Source organism: Syzygium oleosum, unplaced genomic scaffold (genome assembly GCF_021117445.2).
Source record: "Syzygium oleosum isolate NSW1041296 unplaced genomic scaffold, Sole_v2.1 Sole_v2.23, whole genome shotgun sequence".
NCBI classification, from domain to species: Eukaryota; Viridiplantae; Streptophyta; class Magnoliopsida; order Myrtales; family Myrtaceae; genus Syzygium; species Syzygium oleosum.
The window spans coordinates 3373691-3398315 of record NW_026607507.1 but is presented as its reverse complement, the minus strand read 5'-3'; the positions used below and the strand labels follow the sequence as shown (position 1 = coordinate 3398315).

The window sequence follows — 24625 nt, the reverse complement described above, 5'->3', positions numbered from 1 at the left end:
AACAAACGGAACAAATATTATCGAACTGATTCCTTTTTCCAATTAGTTCATCGCTTAGATTTGTAATGAATAAACCTATAGCCTACAACATGTGCTTTGCCATTGCTGTAAGATTAGATTCTTACGACTCGATTCGTTTTGTGCTTTTAGTGTATGGAGGAAATAAAAATGTTTATTTGAAAGATGCGTTTTGAAATCGATTCGACAGGCGAAAACTCATTTCACACGAGATACCCGTCGATTCCAACCGATTCCAACCGAGAGGAACCGAGATTTTAAGTGAACAGTCACGACAGGAATTCGTTTTGTAATAACCTTCTCTTTAAATAGCCGGCTAATTACAGTGGTGTCGGTCGGTTAAGTATGCCTCAATGAATAGGACAGCCACGTATTCTGCTCTTCAGTACGATCATTTCAGTTCGACATAATCATAATACCGCATGAATATGAGTCTATGCAGAAGAAGGTAAAAGCTCCAACGCCGATCCCACCTTTGTACTCTCAACCCTTCACGGGATAACTCGCGTCCATCGCGATCCCGCACACGCCTCGCCGATCTGGCGAATCCTTCAGCATCCTCACGTAGCCGTCCTCGCCCCAGTCGCGCCCCCACGAGTTCTTCACGATCCAGTACTTCCTCTGGCCCTCCGCCCCGTACCCGACCGTGGCGACCCCGTGGTTCAGGTCGTGTCCGCAAGCGCCCATGAAAATCCCCCTAGAGTACAGCTGGAAGTCCAGCCCGCCAGCGTCGATGGCGACAGAGATCGGCTGGCGGGCCACCGCGGCTTCGAGGCTGGCCTCGTTGTCCGCGGGCACGTTACTGTATCCGCTTATTGTGGCCGCGTGGTTCCTGAGAATGGCCTTGTCGCAAGATCCTTCCTGTCCTCGGTAAGGATAATTGGACTCCGAAGTGATGCCCCCGTTGCTTTCGATGAAGGAAAAGGCGGTGTCCATGGCTCCGCCACTGCAGCCTTGGTTCTGCTTCCCGACGTCGCAGTCCATGAGCTCCTGCTCCGATAGAGACACGAGCTTCCCCGTCTTGATCTTGTTGAGGCCTTCAACGGCCGCCACGGCCGAAAAAGCCCAACAGCTTCCTACTCGTGCGGAGCAGAACATGCGACTTAAAAAGAAGGATGAAATGAGGGAAACAAAAAAGAAGAGCTAAATCTTGCATACCACATTGGCCTTGATCCTTGACCGGAGTTACGGCGCCTTCCTTCCTCCAATCAAAACTCGTCGGCGCATCTATGCTGGTGCCGCCGGTAGCGTTAGCCTCCATGTCAGTCCTCTGGTTCATCCTCCTGTGAAAACGCAGGTAGGTCGCTTTGAACTCCACGTTTGTCATGTCCGCGAATCTGTTGTCGGTGAGCTCGAACGGTAACCGTAGCCCGTTGATGAAGTCGACGTACAAGACATTGGCTTGATAAATCTGGAACCGCAGCATTTGCTCAAATCTACTTTTGTATGTCCGGTTGTATCTCGCCAGCCAGCTCTCGTATCTGTCTTCCATTATGCTTCTCTGGTCGGACTTCAGAGACAAGTGATCGCCCGGAAACGCGCTGGAACGCGCGCATAGAATCCATACAATGATAAGGGTCGGACCGAGGTTCCTCGAAATCAAATGAGACTCCATTATCGGCCAATAAAGAACGATATAGAATTGGAGCTTTTGCGCTTGAATCGCCTCTCGATTTATACAGATTGGATGCATTGTGAACCGACCTTTTTAAGCCACAGCAACGAGTTAGTAAAGGAAAGTTCCTTATCAGTTCATGCTTCAAATGTGTTGTATGTGCAACTTTTGTTATCTGCACGTCTCTCGGCGACATCGAACGCGAGGAAAGCAAGTTCATCATGCGAGCAGGAACGCATCACCTGCAGATCTCTACCAAAAATGCAGCCCATGCATGAAGCATGATACAACTACATTCCTACACGGAGCTACCGAAAGTTTAATCTGCGCCTAGGCATCAGATGAGAGGATCCGGAGATGGCCTCGACGAGCTATAGGTGTATGCCGACTGTTTCAGTCGCACATCGAAAAAACCAACTAAGAAGACAGCGTATTCTTAGCTATTAGCGGTATTCATCTGGTTGTCGCAACATCTGAATCGGTTTCATTTTGTTAGCATGTAAAGTCAAATTTAGCAGATACTAGAACTTCCATGTAAGAGCAGAAGATTGATGCAAAAGTACTGTTCGATTAAACCCATCCCGAGTACAAAAGCGGTTGATTAGAATAGCATTGCAAAGAGTTGAGAGAGCCGTTGATTAAACCCGTCCGCGAGCGCCTACAAAGCCTGCACAGAAATTACTTTCTCGAAAGAGCACGTGACGACCGGCAATTCTATTCTCGAGCCAATAAAAAACGAGAATCAAGGATGACATTTTGCCAAAGTATGGTTAGATAAAAATTAGACAAAAAACAAAAGAGAGTAAAACGAGATATATTCCAATCGTTCCGTCCAGAAAATAAGGATGCTCACGTGGAAAAACCTTTATAGACACAAAGGGTCAATTACCGACGGAAAAGAAATCTGAAATATAATTTTCAAATTTTTTTCCTCTTCGGCGCTTTGCGGATTTTTCGCATGGATATTCACTAAACCTAAGTAAATTTTGTAACGTCTAAGTAATGTACAAGATATTATGTTGTCCTTCTAAACTTAGGAATAATTTGCTCATCACAAGTCCAAGGGAAACCCCAAAATGTCTGGACCCCAGTTAAGCAAAATAGCAATTTCACCAACCCCCACTTCCCATCTTTTGGTTAGATTCATTCATGGCGTACGTGTCACATCATTCATCAGTCAAAAATGTCAAATTACATCACAGCTATCTTGAGACCTGCTGCCTACTCTTTAGCCAAGGGAAAGAACATAATCTTTCTACATTTCATTTGGCATTTTATTGCAGCCAAACGAATTTGTGATCCTGCATGTGGGAATTCATTGTGAAGCAATGACAGAAGCTCAAAAACTGGCTGCACAAGAAGCAGCGGACCCTCTGCATTAAAGTTCTAATGCTAGCCCCCTTTGGACAATGACAAACCATGTCTTCAACCATATGTGCAGTGACACACCAGGTCATTGCTCGAGTCTTATACAGCGAGCAAATACTGAGTTTGGAAATGCCTAAGCATTATAGACAAGGTATACAGTCTATCACTAGTCATCGTATCTCAAGTATAAAGCGGCGGTTTCCAAACAAGAACATGCAATGATAAATCCATTGTTGAGCTCTGTTGGAGCTAGTAGGTTTAACCTAATGTACTTAAAGATCATCTGCATAATGTTGTTTTTCCGTTTTCCAGGTACCATCGCGGCACGGTACTCGCTATGGTTCGCTGTTACCCAAAAATCAATTTCAAGCAGTTCAGAGGATCTCTATGAAGACTAAGCAAGCAACGATAGATGTAGTAGAACCGCAATACGAACTCCTATCTTCCAGTCAGCCAAAGCCCTTACATTACATAATAGGCCAGCTAAAATAACACAAGGTGCTTCATTGAGTCACCATTTAGGTAATGTCGACCCAAATCAAGAACCTGTTCTTTGTTAAGAGGCCGATAATACGAGTCGCCATAGAAGTTACCTATATATTATCAAAACATGCAAAGCAAAGAACTTCTGAGAAGTTCATTCCTCCATTGGACCACCAGCTGTGTCTGCCTCCGAGAGTTTTTCTTCCATAGGAACAGCAGCCGCTGCCATTGCTTCCTGGACATTTTCTTCTGTAGGAGCAGCAGCTGCTGCCGTGGCTTCCGGGACATTTTCTTCTGTAGGAGCAGCAGCTGCTGCCGTTGCTTCCGGGACATTTTCTTCTGTAGGAGCAGCAGCTGCTGCCGTTGCTTCCGGGACATTTTCTTCCGTTGAAGCAATAGCGATCGTTGCTTCTGAGGCTTTACGCTTTTCTGCCGAATCCTTCAGATGTTTCAATCCCTTCTCAACATCGTGCAACCTGTTATTGAGCAGATTGATTCCTTCAAGACGTTCTTCGAAGCTGATGGTAAACACGCTTTCGAATTCCTCAATCTTTTCCTTCATGGCCAAAAGCTTCATTTTCTCCTCTTCTTCCTGTTTTAACCGCTGCTTTTCCAGTTCCCTAATGCTCAAAACAAGACCGCCAGATCCAGGAACATCTTTATAAAGTGGCTCGTCAAGCTGAGGACAGCGAGCCCTGTATTCAGCAAATTTCCGATCGGTTTCCTTCAAGGCCTTCTTATAGCCATCTAGAAGGTTCACCATCATATAGAGCTCACATTCAAGTCGATATATTTCCATCTTCTTTTTCATTATCTCTTCATTACTTGTCTTCTGCAAATGCTCGATCATAGCATCCCGTCGTTGCAGCTCGCTGAGGAATATTTGTTGATTCATGCCAGACTCGGCATACGCTTGCTCTTTTGCCTCGTGCGCCATCTTTGCCTTTTCCACCCAATGTTGCACTTGCTCCATGCACATATTGAAGTCCAGTGATTTACTATCCCACGAACCATCAGTCCTCATCCGCTTGTTTCCCCCATTCAGCTGGTGATGCATTCTGTCATTGTCAGTATCGATCTCTCTCTTGTTTACATTGCCAAAGATGGACGAAGAACTTGGACCCATGTGACTGTCAGCTCTTGAAGCTAAGAACTCCCCACACGAATCATCACGGAGTTGCATCCCGGTGTTAAAAGCAATTTGAGCGGACTCCAAAACATGCAGAAGATTTGATGAAGGCAACCTCTCCAAATCACCAAACTTTGGCGACATATTGAACCCTCCAGGCTCTTGTTGCTCCTCCTCATTGGTTTCTTCTTCCTCTTCCTCTTCCTCTAGTTCTTCGTCTTCTGGTTCCTCGCCTACTACTCCTTCTCCTTCCACTCCTTTCTGATCCACATCAAACCTCATTTCATTAGCTTCAGTAACTCTGCACCTCTGCAAAAAGTGCTCGCCTGAAATATTTTTCCCATCCAAAAGCCACTGCCCACCTTGTTCTTCCTCCTCCTCTTTACACTCCTGAGAATCCATGACATCATCGAATCCACCTTCCTCATTATTGTCATTTTCCTTTTCGACGCCCTTCTCCTCCACCAGACCAACTTCGGTTTTGTCCTCCACCTCAGCTTCAACATTCTCCTCAAGCCCGAGACTCAATTGAGCATTCTCCTCATTCTCAACATCAAACCTTTCATTCTGTGAAAGACCCAATTCAACGCTAGTACCTTCCTTCTCCACCTCCTCATCAGCTTTGTTATCAGCATTCTCTTGTCCAAGGCTCAACTCCAAGCTCTGCTCTTCCAGTTCAGCCATCTTCACATCACCACCACCCCCATCCTCCTCCAAATCCTTCACTTCAACCTCCTCTACATCTTTCACTTCGACCTCCTCTACATCCTTCACCTCGACCTCCTCTACATCCTTCACTTCAACCTCCTCTGCCGACAACAACTCTGCGCGCTGAGACCTAATCAAACACTGCAAGTGCGACGCATAGTAACAATTCTCCAAATTGGGCGCCTGCATCAACTCCTTCTCCACCATAAACCACACCATCCCCGCCCAATCCACCTTTTCGAAACTCCCTTCCCTAATCAACTTGTCCCAACTCAAAATTTCATCAGGCATCATCCACGTATCGTCATCATGCAAAAGCATCCAATTCGACACTAAATCCAAAACGAACCCAACAGACTCTTCAGTTTCGGAACCCTCACCTGCGCCCTCCGAGCCGGCCACGACCCTCTTAGCCGGCAGCTTCAGCGCGCGCGCCAGGTCGGCCCGGCTGACCCGAATCTTGACCCCATTGACGTAGCTGCACCGCTCGCTCTTGCTGAAACTGGCGACCAGCTGCGCGATCAGCTTGCCGTGCAGGGCCCTGTCGAAGTCCAGGTGGACGAACTCCCAGAGCCCGAGGCGGTGCAGGAGATCCTCGCGCCGCGAGAAGTCGAGGGCCTCGACGGGGGCGAAAGGGACGGGCTTGAAGGTCTTGACGAGCAATTCGAGCTTCTGCTTCGACTTCCGCTCCATGGCGCGCCGCTTCTGCGCGGCCTTCTTGTTCTTCGGGCCGCGGCGGAAGGAGGCGGGGGCGGGGGCCATAAAGGTCGGGTCTTGGGCGCGCGGGGACGGCGCGGGGGCCGTGTCGGGGTCGTCCTGGTTGGAGTCGTCGTCCTGGACGAGGATCTGCGAGTCTCCGTCGGACTTCGAGGAAGGGTCCGGCTCGAGGGCTAGGGTTTGGGTCTCGGGCGATTCCGGGCGGTGATGGGGCGGGTCGACCGGGGTGGGGTCTTGATCTGGCGGGCGAAGAGGGGACGATGGCGAGCTCATGGCGGCGGCGGCGGCGGCGGCGGCGGCGATTCAGAGCGTCGCGCAGACAGAGAGAGAGAGAGAGAGAGAGACAGAGACAGAGACAGAAAGAGAGACGGGCTGTAACAGTGTGTTCACTCGTTCTGGAACTGAACCGGAAAAGCGGCCTGGGATGGGATGTGTATCATCGACCGGTTTCTAATTTTAATGCCTTCTTTTACCAAGGAAATTCAAAAGACAAATCAATCTTGCAGATATGGTATTTTTGTTAGGATTAATACCACTAAAAATCTCAAACTGATATACTTGTGATAATTTTATCCCGAGCTAATTTTTTGATCACGAAACCTCAAACTGCTATACTTGTAACAAATTTACCCCGGACTATTTTTTTTACTATAAAAAATCCAACACCGGTACACTTGTGATAATTTTACCCCGAACTATTTTTTTACCACAAAAAACCCCACACTGGTACACTTGTGATAATTTTACTCCAAACTAATTTTTTTTTGACTAAAAACCTCAAACCGGTACATTTATGATAAATTTACCCGCCGTTAGTATCCGTTAAATTGGATTAATATCACAAAAAATCACAAATTGGTAAACTTGTGATAAACAGAGGGGTAAAACCCCAATCTGGTACACCCGTCAACTATCACATGTCATCAAACTTAGGAATTTGACAGTAAAATTTAACGGAAACTAACGGAAGGTAAATTTTTCACAGGTGTACCAGTTTGGGGTTTTTGGTAGTCAAAAAATTAATTCGAAGTAAAATTGTCACAAGTGTACTAATGTAGGGTTTTTGATAATCAAAAAAATAATTCGAAGTAAAATTGTTACATATGTACCGATTTAAGATTTTTTGTGATATTAACCCTTTTTTATTAGGACAGTGATCATGTTTTGACAAAAGGGTTTCGGGTTTGGGACTTTTCACAAGCTTCAAAGTTCCTCGTCCCCTCCAAGCCAGCCTCCACGTGCGGCAGATCGAGCACCATCCACTCCACTTGCAGGAACGCCTCTGCCGCCTCCCTCGCCAACCCTCCGGTCCCCCCTCCGATGTCAACCGCCGTCCTCAGCCCTTGAAACAGCTGCCGTCCACGCTTCTCCACCATCAGCCTCATGATCACTGGCCCATCACTCGCCATGGCTTCGTTCACACTCCGGTTTAGCCCCTCGTCCTGGGCCGTGTAGTCCCACAGGCTCATCCCGTGCTTCATGACGAAGGGCGTGCGGGGGCTCAGGCTCTCGCTCTTGACCCACTCACCCAGGCAGTGCAATGGGCCTTGTATGATGGGGTCGAGGAGGAACGACACCATGGGCGACAAGTCACCAGGCTCGCCTTTCCGGAGCGCTCGTGAAATGGGAGTGAGAGAGTATGTCAACCCCAGCTGCTCCTGGTCATTTTTAGCAGCAGACTTTCGTTGACAGACGAAGCCGGTTTGGGCAAGGACCGCCATGAGTCGGGTCAGGAAGGCGGCCGTGGAGGCAGGGACTGACAGCACGGCGGCGAGCACGGGAAGGGTCATGGGATGGCCGTGGTGATGGAGGGCGTCAGGGATGCCAAGTTCGATGGCGCATTTGAGGGACATGGAGTAGATGGAGTTGAAAGCATGGGTCCATAGGTGAACATGGCCTTGCACGATCTCGCTCTCCCTCGTCCCTCCATTATCAACTGAGTCCATTGTTATGGGGGAATGGCTAATGAGAATGGATTAGGTTTGGGGTTTTGGTGAGTTGAGTTGAGTAGAGAAAGGGTTTTACAGGCATAAATTGCACATACTTCTTTCTTACTATGCATAAATTGAATGTAACGTGACATACATTGCAAAAGCGCAATGTAAAAAAGTACAAGTGATAGACTTAAGTTACAATTTCAATGAGTCGAGAGAGGTTTTTCTAAGCAAATGTCGCGCTCATGTAAAGACAATGGCCAAATGGGTAGGATTAATGTTTTCTCTAGGTAACTTGGTGAATGTCTGTCTTGCTACTTCTTGATACGTGCTTTATTCAGTGTTACAAGAAATAATTTCATAGAAATTGTATTTAGAAAGATGAGTGAAAATCTTCACGTTGCGTCGACTTTTACTACTGCAAGGAAACGAGAATCAGGCTGATCGAGCTAGACAATCTTTTAACAACTTGGTGATATACGTCTGCAATTTTATTTTGTTTGTCACCCACCATCAAGGATCAATCCACAATTCAACCAAAAAATATATAAATAAAAAATAAGAGGAAAAAGAAAAGAAAAATTCTTGCTAATAAATGATACGAGATAGCCTATCACATGAATACTGACGAATCCAAGAGTGGATTCTGTACCACGTTGGGTAAGTGTATTGCCTTAAAGATAATAGAAAAATAATAAGCTGTCCAACTTATAGTCGGCAGAGATAATGGCGTCGGGTCATACCAAGGAAGGTTTTTGGATCCTCGGCGATTAAGAATAACTGCAATTCCAAGATCTAAAAACCCTATCACTCTCTCTCCCTTTGGAGAAAATATTCGGTGGTTAGTAACCATCATGTCATCCGCCTACGTGGCGCGGTGAGCTTAGTTGGCTCCACTCAATGAGAGACACGTGGCATCTGAGTTGGATTTACTGAAAAATTAAAAAAAGTTTTCTTTTCTCTTTGTCTGGCAGAAAAGGATAGACCTGAAAATTAAAATCCCGCCTAAAACACCCCCCTCTCTCTCTCTCCTCTTTTCAATTTACAAGGCCTTCTTTACCTGCTCTCCATCGGACTTCGAGGAAGGGTATGGCTTGAGGGCTAGGGTTTGGGTCTCGGGCAATTTCAGGCGGTGATGGGGCGAGTCGACCGGGGTGGGGTCTTGATTTGGCGGGCGAAGAGGGGACGACGGCGAGCTCATGGCGGCGGCGGTGGCGATTCAGAGTGTTGCAGAGAGAGAGAGAGAGAGAGAGAGAAAGAGGTTGTAACAGTGTGTTCACTCATTCTGGAATTGAACCGGAAAAGTGGTTTGGGATGGGATGTGTATCGTCGACCCGGTTTCTAATTTTAATACCTTTCTTTTACCAAGGAAATTCAAAAGAAAAAGAAATCTTGCATATATGGTATTTTTGTTAGGGTTAATACCACGAAAAATCCCAAACTGGTACACCTGTAACAATTTTACACCGAACTAATTTTTTGACTACGAAAACCCCAAACTGGTACACTGTGATAAATTTACCCCGAACTTTTTTTTTACCACTAAAAACCTCACACTGGTACACCTATAGCAATTTTACCTTGAATTATTTTTTTGACTACCAAAAACCTCACACTGGCACACTTATGACAATTTTACTCAAAACTAATTTTTTGATCACTAAAAACCCCAAACTGGTACATTTATGACAAATTTACCCTCCGTTAGTATCCGTTAAATTGGATTAATATAACGAAAAATCACAAATTAGTAAACTTGTGACAAACAGAGAGGTAAAACCCTAAACTGGTACACCCGTCAACTACCACTTGTCATCAAACTTAGTAATTTGATAATAAAATTTAACGGAAACTAATGGAGGGTAAATTTGCCACAGGTGTACCGGTTTCGGGTTTTTGGTGGTAAAAAAATTAGTTCGGGGTAAAATTATCACAGGTGTACCAGTGTAAGGTTTTTGGTGGTAAAAAATATAGTTATGAGTAAAATTATCACAGGTATACCAGTGTGAGATTTTTTGTGGTATTAACTATTTTTGTTAAGGCAGTGATCATGTTTGACAAACGTGTTTCGGGTTTTGGATTTGGGATTTGTTGACACCTGTTTTTAATTTGCCCAAAATTATTTACAAAAAATTTAGGAGTTAATTTCCTTTAATTCCTAAAACAAAAATATTTCAATTTAAATGTATTGCATATAGAAATTAGGCACATTTTGCATTAATAGGGTCTATTAGAGAAGATTAATTAAAAAAAAAAAATTTCGAGTCGGGCCGGGTCGGAGCTGGGCCGACCCGGCGCATTTCTTTTTTCCTTTTTCCCCCGGGCCCGGCCCCTTTTTCTTTTCTTTTTTCCCTTCGCGCGGGCCCGCCCCGCTTTCCTTTTCTTTTCTTCTTTTCCCCGACGGGGGCCTGGCCCACCCACTTCTTCTTCCTTCCTTCCTTCCCCGCGCGGCCGCTCTCTCCTCCCCTGTTCTCCCCCTGCGCGACCGAAGCGTGACGCACGGCGGCGCCGCTCCTCATCGTCGTCATCCGATCAGAGGAGGCCCAGGCGAGCACGCCACAGGGACTGGCCATTAAGGCCAGTCCCATTTTCCCCATTTCCCAGGCTCTCTCTCCCTCTCTGCCCTGTCTCTCTACACCCTCTCTGCACCGGCCCCCCCTTCTGCTCTGCTCTGCACCGGCCTGCCATGGCCGCGAAAGTCGCGAGGCAGGTAGGCCGGTGCAGGCCGTCGTCATTGCAGACGTAACGAAGCCGGGGGACGCCGTCGTTCGCCTATAAAAACGAGAGAGAGAGAGAGAGAGAGAGAGAGAGAGAGAGAGAGAGAGAGCGCCGGTCGGCCATTTTTGGAGAAAAATACAGAGGGAGCGTGAGAGCGTGAGCCGGGAAAGACAGGAAGCCTCCGGCAGCCACCGCGCCTCAGCCATCCATCCCCGTCGCCAAGCCGACGGCGGCGACACAGAGAGAGAGAGAGTGGGTCGGCGATTTTCAGAGAAAAACAGAGAGAGAGAGAGAAACCGAGAGAGACCGAGAGAGAATAGAGAGTGAAACAGAGAAGAGAGAGGGAGCCGAGAGTCCGCCGGAGCTAAAGAAGAACCAGCAGCGGTCGTCGACGCCGCCAGACCTGCCGGAAGCCATCCAGACGCGCCGTCGACCGGTGAGCCCCCCTCGGCCGAGAAGCTCCCCTGTTTTCCCCTGTTTTTTGCCTCAGTTTGGCCGGGACTCGCGTCGGCCGTTTCGCGTGAATCCCGGCCCATACCGTCGTCGGTCCCGATCCCTAGTCGCCGTCGGAGGTGAACCCAAGCCGCCGGAGTAGACCGGATCGCCGGAGGAGGTCGGAATCCCTCGTTTTTCTACGCACCCGCCAGGCGTTCGACGAAATGCCTCAACCAGGCTGGTTTTTGTTTCATCGTCGGCCGGCGAACGGTGGTCCGACGGCGGCTCAGGTGAGTGGCACAGCCCACAGGCGGTCCTAGTCGGGCAATTTGGGGGCGGCGCTGGCCTGGGTCAGCCGGCGGACGGCCAATTTTGGCCTCTCCGGCGCCCCCCTCCCCGCGGGTCTGTTTGTTCGGGTCGGATTCGACCCGAATCAACATATCCGACCCGGGTCAACGCCCGGGTCGGATCCGTTGACTCGGGTCGGTTCCGACCGACCCGGATTAACAGTTCCGACCCGGGTCAGTTCCGACCCGATCCGGATTGACCGATCCGACCCGGGTCAACGCCCGGGTCGGATCCGTTGACCCGGGTCGGTTCCGACCCGATCCGGATTGACCGATCCGACCCGGGTCAACGCCCGGGTCGGATCCATTGACCTGGGTCGGTTCCGACCCGGCCCGGATCCGCAACCCGACCCGGTTTAATATTATATTAATATTTTTATTTTATTTTATTTTATTTTAAAAAAAGAAAATTAAAAAAAATTATTTATTTATTTATTTTTTTCTTCTGTACTATTATTTATATATGTATGTATATATATATATATATTTTTTTTTTTGAAAAAAAAAATTCAAAAAAAATTTTTTTTTTTTAAAAAAGTTTTTTTAAAATTATGTTATATCTAAGTGTTTTAATTTATTGTTGTATTATTATGCATGCTATTGTCTTGTTTAAATTAGACAATTCTGAGGTTGTGCGGTAGTATTTTGCATGTTAATTTTATTACTGTTATGCATGTTTTTAATACAATTCCATGAGCTGTTGTGTTTTTTGAATGTCATCTGACTTAGTTAAGGTTAGAACCTTAGGCTGCATGCATTGTTGTGTTCCTGACTGCTAATCATTTCTGATTATGCACTCGCTTGATCACCTCACATGTTAGGAGAAAGGTCCTAAAATCAATCCAAATTGCCTGACAAATGTTTTCAAAAATGAACAGGGTAAAATGGTACCGAAAGGGCATTAGTTATCCAACTAGTGTAACCAAGTCCCCGAACTCATTTAATCTCTGGTTCGTAGGAATAGGGTGATTCTCCCATCACCCTATTTGGGTTTCTAATCGACCCATCCCAAATCGATTAGTGGCGACTCCTTGGTATAAACCACTTGCATGTTAAATACTTAAACCCTAAGTCGCGATATGGTATAGGCTTGGGAGGGCCCGAGTAAAGTCCCGAACCTAGACTTAGCACGTACCAGGCTAGCCCCCCTTTTTTGCATGTTGTTCGATAAAAAAGGGCTCGGGAGTTCGGTCGCGACAGACTGGCGACTCCGCTGGGGACTTGCATTTTTTTTAAAGTGGACTTAAGTCAAAAATTTTTATCTTGTTCAAAATAATTTTTGTTTGGCAGCAAGGACTCCAGGTATGATCCTGACATTAATGTGTTATTTGTCTTGCAGGTTCGAATTGATTGTTTATAATTTGTTGTGCATGCTTTAATGATTTAGCACTACACCGTTGCACACACAACCACGCTGCCGGACCTGGGCCGCGATAGGGCATTTTAGGATGGTGTTAAGAAAGATACGACCTCGAACGCGAGTCCGCGATGTAGAGGTTGCCTTTCTTTTCCCCGAAATTTATTTCTAAAAATCGTAAAGAAGTATCTTTAGCCGCTATTCGCGTGACTATAAGATATTCCTTTCGATTTGGCCGAAGTTAAAAGGACTTGACACCAACGCGAGACTGCGACGGTCAGGCACCCTTTTAACTTCATGTTGCTGAGCCAGTCTAGATAGAAATCGAACCTCACTCCTCATGTGTATGTCGTTGTGATTGTCATGGTTCAAAGAAAGGTATATATTCTGTCCCTTCTCATTTTATTATTCAGCCTACTTATTTATTTGATTTGTTAATGTTAGGCTACTCGTTGATTGCAGTCTATATACTAGGGATACGCTTATTGCGGAGCTGGTCCGTAAAAATAAGCGCCTCCGAGAAACCGTGATTTCCCCATCGTTTATAAAATGAGTATCCGGGAAGGGCACCCTTTTGTTAAAAGCCTCTGTCTTTTATATTTCCTAGTAATTATGTTCAGGGGTTTTGGTTATCTCCTGTAAAAATGTTTTTGGGTTGTACTAATGTTAATATAACTCGGGCCGTTTTTTATGCTTTAAATGAAATTTTTTGCCCCTTAATGACACCGCCGCGGCCTTCGGCCCAGTGGTATCCGGGGATGAGCAGTCACGGTCCGAGGCGACCGGGGTTCAAACCCCGGGGACGCCGCCTGTAATGTTAATATTAATAAAAACCCTTTTTGCTTATTTTTTCTTTGCAAATAAAGAAAATATGCAATAATAATATGACTAAGTCATAGAATGATTCTTTATTGGGCATTATACTCATTCATATACGCGTTTTCGCAGGTAGTTACAAAAAATGGCCGAAGAAAACGTCCGTCTCAACAACATGGAGGACGAGATAAAGATGGTCTTCAATGCGATCCAAAATCTCACAAAGCAGGTGGAATCTATTCAGGGCAAACTCACACCCACGCCTGCAGCAATTGAAGTGGTGTTACCACCACCGTCTACTGGAAAAGACAAGACCTCCGCCAGCGATAGCAACGTGCCCTCGCTAGAGGACGATCCGCTTCCCCTTGCTGTCAGGAAGCCTGAACTTGAAGCTGTACCGATGACAGAACAGGACAAACGCCTTGCAAAAGTCGAGGAGATGCTGAAACAGCTACAAGGCCCGCAGAATACTGTCCCACTTGACCTGTCTATATACAAACGGGTCAAAGTACCAGAAAAATTCAAGATGCCAGAATTCGAGAAGTATGACGGTACCTCATGCCCAAGACATCATTTGCACATGTATCATGTGCGGATGACCCAGTACGTTGACAACGAACCCCTCATGATTCAGACATTTCAAGCAAGTTTGACAGGGCCAGCCTTGACATGGTATATGTCGAAAGATGTGGATACTTTTAAGTCTTGGGATGATGCCGCTGATGCATTCCTCAAGCATTGTCAATTCAACCTCGACGTCACCTTTACTCGTGACGATCTGGAACGCGCTGAGAAGAAGAAGAGTGAGTCCTTCAAAGAGTATGCCACCAGATGGAGAAACTTGGCTGCCCAGGTCACCCCACAACTCACTGATCATGAACAAGTTGTTCATAAAGTCTCTTCCATATGAATACAGACACCGCCTGGTTGGTGCCACTGCTAAATCCCTTAATCGTCTTGTTCCTGTGGGCGAACGAATTGAAATGGGACTGCGTGATGGATGGTTCACAGACCCCGCTTCCACAAGTAAAAGGCTCAACACGCAAAAGGAGAAGGAGCCCCTGACGGATGGGAACATTGCATATACCCATACTGTTCATCCTTCCCGGACGGTCCAAATGAATAGTGAGCAGCAGCCGACTTCAAGTCGCCAGCTTCCGAAGCAATATAAGAAAAGGCAATTCACTCCGTTGCCTGGATCCCCTTCTCAAATCCTGGCCATACTCCGGAAGAAAAATCTGCTTTCGACCGAGCCAAAACGTCCCAACTCAAAAAGCTTTTCGAATTATGATCCGTCCAAAAAAATGTGACTATCACATGGGCGAGATAGGACATTCGACGGACGACTGCTATACTCTTAAGCACCGAATTCAAAACCTGCTGGATACCAAGACTTTCTCATTCGAGACCAGTGAAGGGAATGGGTGCAAGCCCGCTTGAGTAGAACTCCTCTCATCCTTTTGCATGAATTCCTGGAAAAGGGCTATCCTTGCATTTTGTTTTTTGTAGTCATTTCTGCTTCTGCTGGAAGAAATGTCTTTTTGAATTCACCCTCTTTTGAGGTTGTAAATCCGTGTATTGTAAATAAATAATGTTTTGAGGGCCTGAGGAAGTATCCCAAATCGGCCCGTTGATGATATCCAGCCACGAAAAGGAAAGTGTTCTGAGGCCCGGGCTTCCTCATGTTTCCTCGTTTCTAAGCTTTTGAAAATAAAACAAACGTTTTATCATTTTTCAAAAGGGCAAAAAAAGAATTATGGTGGAAAAGCGTGCATGTTCTTAGCCCTGTTTGTTTTTCTAACTCGCTCACTTCGTGTCTCAGAGCATACTCCCTTTTGATTTATTATTACGAAAGGGATATTTGGAAATGACACAAACTGAAGAGCACATCAGACCCTGACAATGCTAGCGGACCAACTCATCTGATAGGGGCAGTCCGAGCGAAGAGCATCCAACCTTCAAATGAAATATGGGGCAAATCTCACTACTACCAGTGGGTGATATTAACCCCAGAAAGTCAAAGAGAATGCTGACCATTCCTTGACCCCATGATGAGCGAAACATCATTTCGTACAAAAGTTGGGGGCAGATCAAGAAAAGATTACCCCTTTTGAAAGAAAAAGGTATGTTTTATTCCTAAACAAATTTTGGAAATGACATTCCGTCCCTTTTCTTTTGTAGATAATGAACTGGGGAACATGCTAGACTCTGACGTGCTAGCGAGCCGGATAGAGCACCAATGTTGGGACCTCTCGAATGAAACATGACGAAGAAGTGCTTAATTGGAAGAGTAGACCAAGGGGCACGCAATCTCCCAGTCCATAAAAAAGGGTGTATTTCGTTCCTAAAGTTCATCCACTTTAGCATAGAAATGACATATCTTTTCCTTTTACATAGGACAAAATTGAGTAAAGAATACTCATGGTACAAGCAGCTGGAAAGGACTCTGCATATGACAAAATGGCGTTAAGGCAGATCCTGACAACCACAGAAGTCTCGATGGTAGTCATGCCCATGTTCGTCAAAGACCTTTAAAGTAGAGATTAGCTTTGCTGCGAAGATCCCCATGCAAGCAATTGCACATACCCTGTGCATGTCAGGAATCATATGATTCCCGAGAAACTCCCCGACGTACCGGAGCTGCATTGACACAGCATCAGCTGACAATAGAACCCTCTATTCGGGAGCACCCCTGATTATAGAGGATTTCATTCGAGCTTCGAGACCAAGAGTATGGAGGAGCAGACTGAGTCAGAGAAGGCTGAACAAAGTAAAGAGGAGAAAAGACTCTGCTAGCTTTGAAGGCAAAATGGAAGAAGGGTAATTTGTATCGTTCTCAATTTACCCTCAATCCTCTCATTTCTAACATAAGCTCCTGTTTTTGTTAGGAGGGAATTATCGACATCCGAGGAAACTCAAGGAGTTGTCAATTTAATCTCAAATGAGGGGAATCACGAAGGGTAATGTTGTATCGTTCCCAATTCCTATTCCCTCAAAGAGCCGTTCATTGACACGGTCTTTCTTATTGCTTTACAGGTTTACCTCGTCGCTGCTACAGCGTAGGTAAGTATCTCTTTCCCTTAAAACTTTAAAAGTTGAAAGAATCAAAAGAAAGAGGAAGCATGTTAAAGCAAATAAATGCTTAACCTTCCCCCAAGTGCATTGCATGTCTTTTGAAAGGAATTTTGCATGGTAATTTTACCTGTTTAATTCACCAATTCCCTGTGAAAATCTTGACAAGTCAACGAATGGTGTCGAACTGCTCCGATGTATTGAACGAGGTGTGTCAGGATGATGAGAGGCAATCCTTAGCCTAAACACATTCTCAAGTACCAAACCCTTGCAAGATGAGTGAAAAGGTTTCACTTCTACAAGGTAAAGAGATTTCTCGCATAAGGTACGGTAGCCAAAATGACGAGAGGCAGTTCATTTCTCTGCCCTATACACTACCATTAATCCTTTGCTTGACCATTTGAGCCTATACACTTGGAGGCTCCCTTTAAATCACCCCTGTCAAGAACCACCCCACATTGGGGCAGCTTGAGGTAAATCAGCATCACAGGGAGAATTCAAATTCAGAGGGAGCAAGAAGAGCGTCCCTCCCTTTCGATCACCGCCCCTGTGACTTCGGCCTCGTCGTTTTCACGGATCCGGTGGTCCTCGACGGAGTCTTCCAAGACAAGCACACCATCGACGGCCGGACAGTCGAGGCTAAGAGGGCTTTGTCAAGAGAGAAGCAGCAAACTAAAGCTTGTCCAAAATGCCAACATCTTATTGATAACAGTGATGAGCAAGACAAGAAGGATGAGGAGTTTGTAATATCTAAAATTTCTATGATCATCAGCTACAGCAGCTCGCACAAAGTGAAAAGATGAATAGAAATTTTTTTGCTCTCATTTGCATTAATCTTTGAGTGTTTTTATTGCAGATGAACTCTCATAATAATTTAAGTGCCCTAGGATGACGAAGAGCGGTTCTTCTTCTATCCCATACACTCATATCCCTTGCTAGCCCAATTGAGCCGGCGATTTCATTTCGTACCAACCCAGTTGGTGATCATCCCCTACACCGGGGCAAGGCAAAAGTCACCACAGCTTGAGCATCAGGGTCCAAAGTACCGAATCAAGATGAAGACTCCAAGAGCCTAATAACATTGTCTGCTCAAACTTGTTTAAGCTAGTCCTGACAACACCAAAAGAGCAGTAAAAAATGCTGAAAACTTGGGGCATGAAAAAGCAGTGTGCCTGGTAAAAGCAAGGCCAATGCCCATGAATAAAAAAACAAAGAAAAAGAAAAAAGGAGAAGAAGAAAAATGATGAAAAAGACGACTCCAAAGGGTTAAACTTGAGTTCTTCTTCGATACAAATTCCTACTTTAGGAACTCTGTCTTGACAAAGATCTGTCACATGATAGATGAAGACGAAACTACTCTTGAGAAAGCAATTGGAACAGAGATAGAATGGTATCCAGGAAAATGCTTGACGCATAAGCTCCTCAAGAAAATGTTGTCAAAGATGCTAAAACACGGGATTATCCAGGGAGTTGTCCAAGAGGATCCTGATGATGAAGAAAAAGACAGGTGACAATGCCAAGATGATCACCAACTCTCACCCTTACACACATTTTTTAGCCTAACGATCCTTTCGTTTCTCAACCTGTGAACCGAGCCCACGTTACGTCCCTCATGAAGTCTCTTCTGACTAGGACACTTGAATTAACGTGAAATTTTAAATGTTTATAAACAACGCTCGAGGAAGTGCGAGCAAGACTATTTCTATCTCGTTTTGCAGGGTTCTTAACTTGTAAACCCGGAGATGATTGCAGAATATTTTCTTTCATGGCCTTGACTCGGACAGTCTCCTTCGTTAAGCCATTGACCAAGCCTACATTACGACCCTGAAGAAGACCTCTCAGATTGGCAGCATCGTACCGCTTGCGAGAAAACTCAGACCCTTGCGGATGTGATAATGGTCAGATTAAGTGTTTTCGATGTTCCCGCATTAATGGACGGGACAAATAGCCATTTTCAATGAGAGCGAGTGGAAAGTCCTTTCTGACTGAGGATCCCTCGTTCAGCATCTCGAGAAGTCCACCTCCCAAACGAAAATTGTCTTGATTGACCCTCGGTGGATGTTTGGTGATGCAAAATGGCAAAATCATCATGCATGAACTTTCAAATGCGCATTCTGGAATAGCTTAGCTTGTCTATCCTTGATGAATGCATGCATGTTTGCGCTAACCCTCTTTGACAGGTAAAATATCCTCAAAGACTCAAAGAACATATGACCTTTGGAGCGTCTCCAAAGATGTCACAAAAAATTTCTTCCGTTCCACAAGTGAAATTGACACAGCACGCTTTTGCTGCTCAGAGTTCTAATCCCCAGTGATAGAACACGAAAATTCGGGCACTGGAGAAGCCCCCATTGTCATCCCAAGAAAGATGCCTTGAAAAAGGTCGGGTATTCAGTAGATGATACATCAAACCTCCGGGTAAGAAATCCCAGGTATTTCATCAGAATTCTTTTCAAACTACCCAGAAGATAAACAGGGTGTTTCTTTGAAAAAGAAAAGCATCTTGACTAGCTGGTCAAGATATTTCATACGATATTCAAGAATAGCCTCATTTGTCTATTTCTCCGATGAATGCGTATGTGTTTGCACAAAAAAACTTGTCTGACAGGAGACACGCCCTTAAGAGGCAGGAACGTGCCCAGGTAAGTACATTTTACCCATGCCTGATTCCAAAAATCCATGTACCTACGATTGTTATGGTACCCTTTGAACATCGGATTGACCCCGTTGTTCACCCTCTGAATACCGGATTGACCCCGTTGTTCACCAACTAAACATCGGATTGACCCCGTTGTTCACCCTCTGAACATCGGATTGACCCCGTTGTTCACCAACTGAACATCGGATTGACCCCATTGTTCACCCTCTGAACATCGGATTGACCCCGTTGTTCACCCTCTGAACATCGGATTGACCCCGTTGTTCACCCTCTGAACATCGGAGTGACCCCGTTGTTCACCCTCTGAACATCGGATTGACCCCGTTGTTCACCCTCTGAACATCGGATTGACCCCGTTGTTCACCCTCCTGAGCATGGGACTGACCCCCATGTTCACATTAAATCCTCGGGCAAAGACCCCCAGGTGCTCATCATTTGAGTCTCTCCAAGACCTGCTGGCGAGGACCCACCAGGCAAACCATCAAATCCTCGGGCGAGGACCCCCAGGTACTTTGTCAAAGCAATCCTCAGTCAAGGCGACCGAAGAAAGGTTCGGGTCCTAGACGTGGCAAAATCCAGTCAGTCAAGGCGACCGAAGAAAGGTTCGGGTCCTAGACGTGGCAAAATCCAGTCAGTCAAGGCGACCGAAGAAAGGTTCGGGTCCTAGACAGACAAAATCCAGTCAGTCAAGGCGACCGAAGAAAGGTTCGGGTCCTAGACAGGCAAAATCCAGTCAGTCAAGGCAACTGAAGAAAGGTTCGGGTCCTAGACAGACCAAATGAAATCCAGTCAAGGCGACCGAAGATAGGTTCGGGTCCTGTGCAAGCGATTTCCCCAGTCGAGGCAACCGAAGGTAGATTCGGGTCCTAAACAAATGAAATCCAGTCAAGGCGACCGAAGATAGGTTCGGGTCCTAGGCAAGCGATTTCCCCAGTCAAGGCGACCGAAGAAAGGTTCGGGTCCTAGACAAAAGCAATCCCCGTCAAGGCGACCGAAGAAAGGTTCGGGTCCTAGACAAAAACAATCCCCGTCAAGGCGACCGAAGAAAGGTTCGGGTCCTAGACAAACCATTTTTCCCGTCAAGGCGACCGAAGACAGGTTCGGGTCCTCGACACACAATATCAATCATCTGGAATTACTCTACCCTTCGGCAAGGTAAGTAGCCCCAGGTATGTTTTTATTTGCTTTAGCATGCATCATCTTATATCGCATCATAAAAATAGGACTCCGGTCTCGCCAAAAATAACATTCATTGAGTATGTATGGGCTAAATTGAGGTGTCATTTTATCTTTGAATGTAACCTCTGCGAGCTCAATCTCTGCGAGCTCACCTTCAAAGAGGGGCAGCTGTTGACACCTGTTTTTAATTTGCCCAAAATTAATTACACAAAATTTAGGAGTTAATTTCCTTTAATTCCTAAAATAAAAATATTTCAATTTAAATGCATTGCATATAGAAATTAGGCACATTTTGCATTAATAGGGTCTATTAGAGAAGATTAATTAAAAAAAAAAATTCGAGTCGGGCCGGGTCGGAGCTGGGCCGACCCGGCCCATTTCTTTTTTCCTTTTTCCCCCGGGCCCGACCCCTTTTTCTTTTCTTTTTTCCCTTCGCGCGGGTCCGGCCCCGCTTTCCTTTTCTTTTCTTCTTTTCCACCCGCAGCTGGGCCTAGCCTGGCCCGGCCCAGCCCTTCTTCCTTCCTTCCTTCCCCCTGCGCCGGTCGCTCTCTCCTCCCTTGTTCTCCCCTGTGCGCGACCGAAGCGTGACGCACGGCGGCGCCGCTCCTCATCGTCGTCATCCGGTCAGAGGAGGCCCAGGCGAGCACGCCACAGGGACTGGCCATTAAGGCCAGTCCCGTCTTCCCCATTTCCCAGGCTCTCTCTCCCTCTCTGCCCCGTCTCTCTGCACCATCTCTGCACCGGCCCCCCCTTCTGCTCTGCTCTGCACCGGCCTGCCATGGCCGCGAAAGTCGCGGGGCAGGTAGGCCGGTGCAGGCCGTCGTCATTGCAGACGTAACGAAGCCGGGGGACGCCGTCGTTCGCCTATAAAAACGAGAGAGAGAGAGAGAGAGAGAGAGAGAGAGAGAGAGAGAGAGAGCGCCGGTCGGCCATTTTTGGAGAAAAATACAGAGGGAGCGTGAGAGCGTGAGCCGGGAAAGACAGGAAGCCTCCGGCAGCCACCGCGCCTCAGCCATCCATCCCCGTTGCCGAGCCGACGGCGACGACATTGAGAGAGAGAGTGTGGGTTGGCGATTTTCAGAGAAAAACAGAGTGAGAGAGAGAAACCGAGAGAGACCGAGAGAGAATAGAGAGTGAAACAGAGAAGAGAGAGGGAGCCGAGAGTCCGCCGGAGCTAAAGAAGAACCAGCAGCGGTCGTCGACGCCGCCAGACCTGCCGGAAGCCATCCAGACGCGCCGTCGACCGGTGAGCCCCCCTCGGCCGAGAAGCTCCCCTGTTTTCCCCTGTTTTTTGCCTCGGTTTGGCCGGGACTCGCGTCGGCCGTTTCGCGCGAATCCCGGCCCATACCGTCGTCGGTCCCGATCCCTAGTCGCCGTCGGAGGTGAACCCAAGCCACCGGAGTCGACCGGATCGCCGGAGGAGGTCGGAATCCCTCGTTTTTCTACGCACCCGCCAGGTGTTCGACGAAATGCCTCAACCAGGCTGGTTTTTGTTTCATCGCCGGCCGGCGAACGGTGGTCCGACGGCGGCTCAAAGTGAAGTGGCACAGCCAGCGCGGTCCTAGTCGGGCGATTTGGGGCGGCGCGCTGGGTCGGCCGGCGGACGGCCAATTTTGGCCTCTCCGCGCCCCCTTCCCCGCGGGTCTGTTTGTTCGGGTCGGTTCCGACCGACCCGGATTAACAGTTCCGACCCGGGTCAATGCCCGGGTCGGATCCGTTGACCCGGGTCGGTTCCGACCCGATCCGGATTGACCGATCCGACCTGGGTCAACGCCCGGGTCGGATCCGTTGACTCGGGTCGGTTCCGACCCGGCCCGGATCCGCAACCCGACCCGGTTTAATATTATATTAATATTTTTATTTTATTTTATTTTATTTTAAAAAAAGAAAATTAAAAAAAAATTATTTATTTATTTATTTTTTTCTTCTGTACTATTATTTATATATATATTTTTTCAAAAAAAAAATTCAATAAAAAAAATTCAAATTTTTTTTTAAAATTTTTTTTTAAAATTATGTTATATCTAAGTGTTTTAATTTATTGTTGTATTATTATGCATGTTATTGTCTTGTTTAAATTAGACAATTCTGAGGTTGTGCGGTAGTATTTTGCATGTTAATTTTATTACTGTTATGCATGTTTTTAATACAATTCCATGAGCTGTTGTGTTTTTGAATGTCATCTGACTTAGTTAAGGTTAGAACCTTAGGCTGCATGCATTGTTGTGTTCCTGACTGCTAATCATTTCTGATTATGCACTCGCTTGATCACCTCACATGTTAGGAGAAAGGTCCTAAAATCAATCCAAATTGCCTGACAAATGTTTTCAAAAATGAACAGGGTAAAATGGTACCGAAAGGGCATTAGTTATCCAACTAGTGTAACCAAGTCCCCGAACTCATTTAATCTCTGGTTCGTAGGAATAGGGTGATTCTCCCATCACCCTATTTGGGTTTCTAATCGACCCACCCCAAATCGATTAGTGGCGACTCCTTGGTATAAACCACTTGCATGTTAAATACTTAAACCCTAAGTCGCGATATGGTATAGGCTTGGGAGGGCCCGAGTTAAGTCCCAAACCTAGACTTAGCACGTACCAGGCGAGCCCCCCTTTTTTGCATGTTGTTCGATAAAAAAGGGCTCGGGAGTTCGGTCGCGACAGGATTTTTCACAAACTTCAAGTTCCTCATCCCCTCCAAGCCGGCCACCACGTGCAGCAGATCGAGCACCATCTACTCCACTTGCGGGAATGCCTCTGCCGCCTTCCTCGCCAACCCTCCGGTTCCCCCTCCGACGTCGACCATCGTCCTCAGCCCTTGAAACAGCTGCCGTCCACGCTTCTCCACCATCATGATCACTGGCCCATCACTCGCCATGGCTTCGTTCACGCTCCGGTTCAGCCCCTCGTCCGGGGCCGTGTACTCCCACAGGCTCTTCCCGTGCTTCATGACGAAGGGCGTGCGGGGGCTCAGGCTCTCGCTCTTGATCCACTCTCCCAGGCAGTGCAATGGGCCTTGTATGATGGGGTCGAGGAGGAACGACACCATGGGCGACAAGTCACCAGGCTAGCCTTTCCGGATCGCTCGTGAAATGGGAGTGAGAGAGTACGTCAACCCCAGCTGCTCCTGGTCATTTTTAGCAGCAGACTTTCGTTGAGAGACGGAGCCGGTTTGGGCAAGGACTGCCATGAGTCGGGTCAGGAAGGCGGCCTTGGAGGCGGGGACCGACAGCGTGGCGGCGAGCTCGGGAAGGGTCATGGGATGGCCGTGGTGGTGGAGGGCGTCAGGGATGCCGAGTTCGATGGCGCATTTGAGGGACATGGAGTAGATGGAGTTGAAAGCATGGGTCGATAGGTGAGCATGAGCTTGCACGATCTCGCTCTCCCTCGTCACTCCATTATCAACCGAGTCCATTGTTATGGGGGAATGGCTAATGAGATTGTATTAGGTTTGAGGCTTTGGTGAGTTGAGTTGAGCGGAGAAAAGGCATAAATTGCACATACTCCTTTCGTACTATGCATAAATTGAATGTAACGTGACAGACATAGCGAAAGCGCGATGTGAAAAAGTACAAGTGATAGACTTAAGTTGCAATTTCGATGAGGGGATAAGGACACTAGGAGTGCCATAACTTTCGTACAGCGCTCACTTGAGTGCCATAACTTTTTTTTTTTCTCACTTAAGTGCCACTTTCCGCAAAAAAGTGATCACTTGAGTGCCATTGGCCATTTGGCAGCTGGAAAATCCGACGTAGACGCCGGTCGTCCTACGTGGTTTCACCGGAGTTGACTTGGACAATATTTTAATAATTATTTTGAATTTTTATTTTTATTCTGGCGACGGCCTTGCCCAGGGCCTTCGCGACAGCGAGCGAGGCGGTGAAGGCTCTCGCCAGATCTGGTGACGGCCTTCGCGGCCGAGGGCAAGGCGGCCCTCGCCCAATCTGGGTGCGGCCTTCGTAACCGGCGAGGGTCGCCGGTGACCCTCGTCGGCATTAAAAAAAAAAATTTGCAAAAAAAAGGAAAAAAAAATAAAAAAGAAAAAGAAAAATTCAAAAAAAGTTTAAAAAA

General features: G+C 46.8%; 3 protein-coding genes and 1 pseudogene across 3 annotated transcripts; all 4 read right to left on the bottom strand.

The window, feature by feature from the left end:
• Positions 1–374: 374 nt before the first annotated feature.
• Positions 375–1732, bottom strand: LOC115682776 (zingipain-2-like). The gene is made up of 2 exons (XM_030607108.2): positions 1177–1732; positions 375–1094 (listed from the first exon to the last, which is right to left on the bottom strand). Exons 1-2 carry the CDS (start codon positions 1709–1711, stop codon positions 502–504), a joined length of 1128 nt encoding a protein of 375 aa, XP_030462968.1. The 5' UTR covers positions 1712–1732; the 3' UTR covers positions 375–501.
• Positions 1733–3416: 1684 nt separating this feature from the next.
• LOC115682739 (uncharacterized) lies at positions 3417–6384 on the bottom strand. Its single transcript, XM_056302269.1, has one exon. It carries the CDS (start codon positions 6309–6311, stop codon positions 3639–3641), a length of 2673 nt encoding a protein of 890 aa, XP_056158244.1. The 5' UTR covers positions 6312–6384; the 3' UTR covers positions 3417–3638.
• Positions 6385–7195: 811 nt separating this feature from the next.
• Positions 7196–7984, bottom strand: LOC115682713 (trans-resveratrol di-O-methyltransferase-like). Its single transcript, XM_030607004.1, has one exon. It carries the CDS (start codon positions 7982–7984, stop codon positions 7196–7198), a length of 789 nt encoding a protein of 262 aa, XP_030462864.1.
• A 601-nt stretch (positions 7985–8585) lies between these two features.
• Positions 8586–24019, bottom strand: LOC115682712 (trans-resveratrol di-O-methyltransferase-like; annotated as a pseudogene).
• Between the last annotated feature and the right edge of the window lie 606 nt (positions 24020–24625).